Genomic DNA, 9,097 nt, shown 5'->3' with positions numbered 1-9,097 from the left:
AAAGGACTTGCTGGTAGTAGAGGTGATGAAATTGATCCATTGGCCTCTATCTTCCAACTTCTTCAATCTTTTATCGAAGCATGCTGAGACCTAGCTAGATAATAAATAAAAAATATTGTAGAAATCAAACTCATGGGTTTGCCAAAGATGCCACCCAGGGCCGTCTCTGAGATTTCGGGGGCCCTGTGCGAAATTTATAAAATAACTCATTTTTAGGACAATATATTGGTACTAGAAAGTAATAACTTAAATCAAAACAAACTTTAGGACTCACTAATTGTAAGTTTACAAATGTCATTAAATAATAAGTAAAAAGAGTTACAAACATAACCTTCACTAAATGCTTAAAAACAGTTCAATCTTAAGCAACCAAATAAGAACAAAAAAAAACTTCAAAAACTCTAACTTTAAGGTTTCACTTAAATATATAGCATTATTATATAATAAAATGAAAAGAAAATCATTTTTTAAGGTGTTATTGAAACTTCTGTCACATCTCAACTCTGGCCCCGACTCCACCATAGCACGATATTGTCCGCTTTGGGCCTCGACCACGCCATTACGGTTTTGTTTCTGGGAACTTAGACGAGAACTTCCCAATGGGTCACCCATCATGGGATTGTTCTCGCGCGAACTCGCTTAACTTCGGAGTTCCGATGGAACTCGAAGTCAGTGAGCTCCCAAAATGCCTCGTGCTAGGTAGAGATGAGAATATACATATAAGGCTTACAGGATCCACTCCCTTGGGCGATGTGAGATGTTACAATCCACCCCCCTTAGGGGCCTGACGTCCTCGTCGGCACACTGGCACTGAACGACAGAGTGGCTTTGATACCAAATTGTCACATCTCGGCCTGGCCCCCCACCACATCCCGAGCTTGACTCTGCCATAACACGATATTGTCCGCTTTGGGCCCCGACCACGCCCTCACGGTTTTGTTTCTGGGAACTCAGACGAGAACTTCTTAGTGGGTCACCTATCATGGGATTGCTCTCGCGCGAACTTGCTTAACTTCGGAGTTCCGATGGAACTCGAAGCCAGTGAACTCTCAAAAGGCCTCGTGCTAAGTAGAGATGAGAATATACATATAAGGCTTATAGGATACACTCCCCTAGACGATGTGGAATGTTACACTTCTAATCTCTTATGTGCACCCCAAATTTTTATATTTAGAAAGAAAAAAATTTACACTTATAAGAAGTGCACTATGAGATTTTAAAGTGCTAATAAATGTAATTTTTTTTAATATATAACATTATTACATATAAATATAAGATATCGCTACTTAGTACTACGGTCTAGTGATATTCCTCTTCACTTGTAAGTAAGAAATCTTAAGTTTGATTCTCGCCAAAAGCGAATTTCAACCGCATTATTGCTAGCCCATTGTAAGGTTTAGCCCACTTTTCACCCCCTTAGTATAAATAATCATTTGTTCAAAAAATAAATATAAGATACCCAAAATTTTTTGGGGGTCCTTCAAATTTTGGGCCCTATGCGATTGCACATTTTGCTCCTCCTTAACGCCGCCTCTGATGCCACCATGTGAAATGGAATTAGAGATTGTAGACAACGTAACTGAGGAATCGGCCTTGAGAGTGTGAGAGAAGGGTGGGTTGTTGGGAGAAAAGACATGGGAACGACCTTGAACGTTGGTTTGCTAACAGCGAGTTCGAGAAGAGAGAAAGTTGGCTTTAAGAATATATATAAAGAGGGGAAGGTGATGGGTTTTACCACAAGGGTTTAAAATCTTAATTTGTTTACCACATGAACTATCTTCCAAACAAGACCATTAATCCAATTTTACCCCCAAACAATTAACAACAAACTCATTGATTAAGAGTGGAATGAGCTGCCCCTTCTTCTTGACCTACTTCAACTCGGCCCCTTTAAGAATGGACCCATACTTTCTCAAAAAAAGAAAAGAAAAAAAAAAGAATGGACCCATCTACGATAAAGTCCATAAGCAAAGCCCAATTCTTTAGCTTTAGTCCATACACCAAAAGGCCCATAGTCTCAATATTTTTTTATATCTAAAATAACTGGTAAATACAGTCCTCTGCGCTAGCTGTTTAGCTTTCAAAAAGGCGGGAAACCAAAATTCAGTAGCAGAGAGAGAGAGAGAGAGAGAGAGAGAGAGAGAGAGATGGAAGGAGGGAGCTCAAGCAGCGAATTGCAGAGCATAGAAGACGCCATTAGATCCTCGGACGTAAGCAATTCCAGTTTTCCATTTCCCAATTTCACTGAATTCAATTTTAACCTTAGGGTTTCCATTTTCTAGTTCGTTCTCGTTTCTCTCACTCTCAGCTTTTGGTCCTGCACTGTTCAGCTAGGGTTTTCATAGTAGTGTGACGAAAATTTGAACTCGATTTTTATAAAATCGTTAAATATTTTCAATTTCTTTGGGAAATATTGAATAGTTATTATTTTGTGTGCATTAATTTAAGAATTTGATGAGGTTACTTTTGTTTTTATGTTTTGAGTTCACGTTTTTACTATTTATTTAACGTGGATTGAAAATTTTGTGTTCCGCAGGTAGTGGAGAATCGTATTGAACTACTGGGGAAGCTTGGTGAGTTGAACATTACAGAGAAATCTGAATTGGCATCCCTTGCGAAATGTCTCACAGTATCCAATTCAATGCTCTTTACATTTTATTAATAATATGTTTCGTTTAATTTATATCATATTTCGTTCGATGTTTAACAATTATGAAATGATTGCGATGGAGATGTAAATTTTCGTTTTAAAGGACCTTTACTTTTCAGGCACATTGCATAATCATTTGTTGACCCAAATTCAGAGAGAATCTGAGGAATGATTTTAATAATGTCCGCTGGAGGTTTTTATTATCGATATTGCTGCATAAACATTGTTATGGGTTTATGACAAAAGCTTTGGCATGTGATCGATTACTTTTTCAATGCGTCTATGATGGCCTGTATGTGTTGTTTCATGCAATGTTGTAGGACATGAAATTGCTAAGAGATACAAATGGTCATAGTTCGATTTGCTATCTTCTCATGACCAGTTCGCCATATTTTGTATTTGTTCATTGTTATTCTTAACAACAAGCTTGACATTTTGGGAGGAGTATACTTGCTTGGATGTAAGCCAGTGCATGTTAAACAAGGCTATATTACACGTGGCTGTAAAACACCTAGAATCTGACATATCCAACGCTCTAGCACATTTCCTTGCCCTTGGGACCAAGGTAATATGCCTTTTCATGCAGTGTGCTTGTATTAAAAGCAAGGGTGTACTCTTCTTATTCCTCAATGGGACCAGGGTATCTAAAATTCTAACTTTTTGAGGATTATTTATCTGTCAGGCTAACATATGGTGTGGTAAACACCTAAAAATGACTCTTATGTCGAGTGTGGAGTCTCAAGAGGAAGAGCACGACAATCTGTTCTTTGAGGTATAGAATAGTGGAGACTGTCAATTTTCTTTGTGCTTGCAGAAAGAAAACATCCTTTGTCTTAACCTGAATGCTAATTTGACAGATTTCTATACTTGGAGACTTCTCCCTAGTTAAAAATGATTGGAAAATTTTGTCTTGGAATGTCTACAATTAGCTTCCATTTTACTCTTGAACCAAGCCATACCTTTTATTCGAGGCTGTATATGGTGTTTATTTCTTTAATGGGCTTAGTTCTGAAGTTTATTGACGCGTTGTCATGTGCAACATTTCACTCTTTTTGTTGCTGGTATTTCCCATGACAGATGTTAGTATATACACAAGAAAATTAAGTAGCACATGCATGACCTGCTTACATCATCTGTCTGCTGCATGGCGCACCAACTGTCCTGTAAAAATTCAGTTTTCTTCTTCTTGTACTTATTTTTGCAGCTGCTTCTGGATCTTCTGAGCTTCTCTGGTGTTAGTTTCTCAGCTTTGGCAAGATTTCCTGTTTCTACTGACAAGCTGTCAATGGATATTGTTGAGAAATTCTTAGTGGAACAGTTAAACTTGATCAAAGATTCAATATCAGAGATTAAGGTACTTATTAATTGCACTGTGTTTCCTGTGCTAATCTTTATGATAATTTATTCTAATATAAGAACCTTAGTTTATCTACTAGAAATATGTTATGTACTACTTTGTTTTCAAAGAGGTCACAACTTCGAGACACTACAAAACGATTAATGAAAACGATGTCTTCAAATTTTTCTTTTGGACATTTTTGAATTGGATATTACTTGATAAATATTTTCTTTGTGGAATGAATTTTCGTAATAGCCTAAGAAATGGTTTGCCAAATCCAATACTGCTAAGTACTTTGTGAGTCAGGAATCAGGACTAGAGAATTTCTGATGTTTAATATAACGAAAGAAGCTAAGATTAACATTAAGGCAACAATGATGTGCCTGGGAATTTTGACTGGGTATTAGAGTGTTGAATATATCTTATAGCTTATGAGTTCGGCTCAAATATACCTAGGGATTCCATAAATAATTTTACGTAGCTATTTGTTTGTTTTAGAAATATCTTGTTCTTTAAGTTCCTAAACTACTTAAACTTACCTTGAATTATCCGCTCTCCATAACAGACAGAGAAACCTGTTATATTTATTAAATGGACCCTGTGCTTTTAAAATGGGTCATACAGTATTTTGTTATCTTTGGATCTGTTAATAATTCATCCCCCACTCATATCTGACCCAGTCTTATGGTTTCTCACTAACTTGTGCAAATCGGAGGCACATTGAGCACTTGTGCACGACTGATGCATATCAAGTGTAGGGCACATTTTCAGTAACTGTTTAAATGGCAATTTGACAAATGTGGGACCAAAGTTTCATGACTAAACAATTCAAGCGCAAAAAAGTTGTGCTCGTATATTGTTATTTATGGAAAACTTGTACATATGTTGTGAGTGAGTTTGATGTTCATCTTTGAACTTCTGATATGAGGGAGGAGAATCCTTCTTGGCTGCCTTAATTTCCTTCACTGACATGTGACTTACATGTTGGTGTAATATATATTTACGTTTTATTGAACCTAATTATTATATATTTTAAAACACTGCTCACGTCTCACACGAGCCTTTCTAACGTCTAAATGCAGAGAATTGAGCCATTTGAATCTGTAGGAAAGGTCATGTTGGAGGTCATTGATGCTGTAATAAGACTATGTGGAGCATATGCTCGAGCTGTAAATTGGGAGTCTTGGGAAGAAAAGCTTGAGAGGGACAAAACTGGAACGCATTTTGAAGGGGTCAGTAATATGAATCACGTTATTACTGTAATAAAGTATACAATAGAAAAATTGTGTGAGATAGGCGTTGTTGCTGCTAATAATGGAGGCAGTCTGGTAAAGGTTCTCAATTTTACATGGAAAGGTGTAGTCAGTCTACTTCAGCTTGGTGAGGGGGTATTCGCAACAAAGGTGAATGTAGCTGATATAGTTTCAAATCTAATCTCACTGGTCAATGAATCTTTAAAATGCGCAGCTGAGGCTTGGTCATCGTCTTTGAATGATGCCATTTCAGTGACAGAAGCTAGGAAGACATTTCTTCCAATAAATTTTTATCTGATTAATGCAATAAAAATATCTACCCTGTATCCGTGTCAAGCATATCTGTTACAAAGGGAGATAACAAATTGCATCCTGATGATCTCAACCTTCAAAATTTCATTGAGCAATGAAAAACTGTTAAAAACCGCCGCTGAAGTTTTCGTAGAACTCTTGGAGAAAGCATCCTTGGATTTACTATTTTCGTTACTGAATTCATCTCAAGTGAAGCAGGAGTTCAAGGTTGAGATTCTAGATTCTCTGTTCGGTAAAGGAAGCTACACAGATACTAGCTCTGGAGATAAGAGTAAATTTAATAAGATAAGTTCGTTGGATGAAATTATTTCTTTATTTGGGGAAGCATTGCCTGGAGAAAGAGCCTTGTTGCTTGGTCGTGTTTCGTTATTTCTTAGTTTGTTGAAATTTTCTGTTGATCTTGAAGAAGATGTAAAACTTGGGATTACTAGAAAGCTTGGTTGGTTCTTGGATATATTAATTGATGAAGAGGTATATTCTTCCATTTTGCTTTTGCAAGTTCCCGTGTTATATGGTTCTGGAGAAACTGTGGTAGTTGCCTGGCAGCCTATGTTTTCTTCACTTTTGAATGCATTGGAAATCTTCATGCTTGTGGTCTCTTCGACTCCTGTTTGGAGGGAGTTGGAGGCTTTCCTTCTTGAGAATATATTTCATCCTCACTTCCTTTGCTGGGAGGTTGTGATGGAACTTTGGTGCTTTATGCTGCGGTATGCTGATCCAGGGACGGTGAGTGGCATTATTGGTAAACTCTGCTCATTACTGAAGTTAGTGGCATCTTCTGAATCAGTTCTTGTACCTGGTTCTGCTCTGCGAAAATTGGCAAGATCAATCAGCATGCTTCTTACTTTTGGCTCACCATCTATCGTAGACCAGGTTTACATGTCCATTGTTAGTGATGAGGGAACTCAGTCGTCATCAGTTATATGTCTAGCCTTATTCATGGAAGGATTTCCACTGAATTTACTCTCTGACAAGTTGAAAAGTATTGCAACTCAAAGAATCCTTACTGATTACTATGTCTTCATTGAAAATTTTGATGACAAATCTATGAGATCTTCTGGTTCCGGTGTTTTTGGTGTCCCAGTGTTTGCTTTGTCTGCTTCATTGGAGTCTCTGTAAGTAACAAGAAACCTTTTTATGCATTCTTGAATAACTCTACTCTTGGTTCAATAACTTTATTCTTTGGTGCATCCACTGCTTGAATAATTTCAGTGTGACAACATCACTATTCATAATTGCTTTTTTATATATTCTTTTGTGGGTGCTTTCCTTTCTCTATCCATTTCCAAAACCGCGGCTAAATCTTTTTCTTCACTTTATTGTCTACCTTTTGTATTTGCATTCATTAACCGGTATATTTAATGAAGCTTTTCCTTCTCCTGTAGCCGGATCAGTATATCCGATATCGATGTGAAGACTCTGAAGCTTTTAGTTTCTATCATTCATAACTACATAGTGTCTTCAGACAAACTAATGAAGGACCACTACCGTAAGCTTTTGAGTGAAACATTGGTAATCATCTCAAAAATGAAGCACCTATATGCATCTGACGAAATGGAGAAAGTAATCTTTGAGCTTAAAAACCTGTTTATCTCAGGATCTGGTGCAGCTTCTGATACACAATTGTATGAATGCAAACCAAATCTGGCTCTTTTCATGGCAGGCCTTGCTCATATGGAAATCAATGAAACTAATGAAAGTGCAAAGATCTCTACTCTCTGGGAGTTGTATCACATGTTGTTGAGTGAACGGCATTGGGCATTTATTCACTTGGCTATTACAGCATTTGGATACTTTTCTGCTCGGACTGGTTGCAATGAGCTTTGGAGATTTGTGCCGGAGACTGCAGCGCTTTCATATGATTTAGAATCTGGAAATGAGGCAACTGTGGAGAGATTCATGTCTGAGTTTAAGATATATCTCGAGAAGGAAACAGCGCTTCTTACAACGACACCTTGTTCTGACCAGCTTGGTCTGCTTGCGAGGGAGGGTCTAACTCTGAAAGAAATGTTTCAGAAGATTTCAGATACCATTGTGGATACTTCAGAACGTGACAACATGGAAATCGACTGTGAAAAGCAAACGGAGATCAATGGCGGGAAGCAAACCAATAAGAAAAGGAAACTTCCGGATGGAATTAGGAAGGGAATGGAATTGCTAGAGAGTGGTATGAAGGTTATTGTTGATGGTCTGTCCCAGTGGCAGCAAATGCAATTTTGCTCCAATGAACTTCACGACAAGTTCTTGACGAGCTTTTCTCGCCTTGAAGATGAAATTTCTCAACTAGTTGGCCTGGCTGGTAGTGATTAGGTTGCATTTTCAATTTCGGGTTAATGGCCGATTTCCGTGTGACTATTTTAATGATGTGGGTCGAATACGAACCTGAATGTGAATGTTCATTGTCAAGCCGCGGGTAAAGGAGTCGAACCTGGTGGTTTAACTCAAACCGTTGTGCATTGTGTTACAGCGGATGGAACTGAACGCTAAGAGATAGAATCTACACAAATTATAGTGCTACAAATTTCTGCATCCTCCATCTTTCCACTGTTTACCCTTCTTCGAAGCTTATATGTGTGAAGTTGAATCATTTAGTATCAAAGACCGAGAAGCAAAACGATAAATCATGAAGCTGGAGATTCATTTGATAATCATTTTTTTTAAATGAAAATTTTGTTTGGTAAATACTTTTAGCTTTCAAAAAATGAAAAACTCGTTTGGTAAATACTGCTGCACCTTCCTATCCAAAGATACCCTAATTCAAACTCTCAACCTATTTGTGCGAGAAGTGGTTTTATTTTGGTTTTTCGATTGGGTGTTTTTTTAGTACATCGATATTTTTACATTAAGGGGAGGGGGAGTTCGGTTAAGCCACACAATGAACAATTTAATTTGGTATTGAATTCGCCATTTACAAGATTCGAACCTAAGACATTTCATTTTTAAGCGAAAATGAATACTACCAGACCGTGGTATTGAGTGGCTAGAGCCCTAGCTTTGTGCATCTAGGTCATTGTCACTGATATGATGCCACGTGTCAGCAACATATCAATAGAAATTATAATTAAATTCTATTTTGGCTGGTTGTTTAGTTAGTGAGTCGGTTACTTTCTGTATAAAATAGAAATTCTAAGTGATGAAGGGTATATTTTTGTAAAAGTTGTTTAGTCAATAAAAAGGTGATATTTCGATTTAGGGGTATTCCTCTTTCTTGGTAAGTGAGTAGACCTGGTAGTTTCTGACACGACACGAAAATAACGGGTTTCGGATCAACACGATAACTTATCGGGTCATTATCGGGTGATCCGTTAAGAACCTGTTAATAACGGGTATACACGCGGGTAACACGTAGGTAACCCATTAAGAAAAAAATTATTTTGATAATTTTAAAGTTTAATTACTTAAATATTTATTATAAAATACAATAGCCATATTAATATATATAATATATTATATATTAAATATATAGTTTTGTATTATTATTCTATATAAGTTTTAAAAAAAAGTTTTAGTTATTATTTATTTTTATTATGAGAGTTCCTTATT

The 9,097-nt window shown here is 37.0% G+C and overlaps 1 protein-coding gene across 4 annotated transcripts; it reads left to right on the top strand.

Annotated features, from left to right (window-relative positions):
- The first annotated feature begins 2,062 nt into the window (after positions 1–2,062).
- On the top strand, positions 2,063–8,083 carry LOC103453661 (uncharacterized). Of its 4 annotated transcripts, none has more exons than XM_070811003.1 (7): positions 2,063–2,210; positions 2,537–2,629; positions 3,093–3,215; positions 3,333–3,422; positions 3,855–4,004; positions 5,072–6,669; positions 6,940–8,083. In XM_070811003.1, the coding sequence occupies exons 1-7, from the start codon at positions 2,148–2,150 to the stop codon at positions 7,862–7,864; spliced, it is 3,042 nt and encodes a 1,013-aa protein (XP_070667104.1). In that variant the 5' UTR covers positions 2,063–2,147; the 3' UTR covers positions 7,865–8,083. The 4 variants fall into 4 exon arrangements, with proteins under 4 accessions (XP_070667104.1, XP_008391443.3, XP_070667105.1 ...); XM_008393221.4 differs by having other exon boundaries at positions 3,081–3,215; XM_070811004.1 differs by having other exon boundaries at positions 3,077–3,215.
- The last annotated feature ends 1,014 nt before the right edge of the window (positions 8,084–9,097 follow it).

Source organism: Malus domestica, chromosome 13, assembly GCF_042453785.1.
Source record: "Malus domestica chromosome 13, GDT2T_hap1".
Lineage (NCBI taxonomy): Eukaryota > Viridiplantae > Streptophyta > Magnoliopsida > Rosales > Rosaceae > Malus > Malus domestica.
The sequence above is the reverse complement of the archived record's forward strand: the minus strand, read 5'-3'. Positions and strand labels throughout refer to the sequence as shown.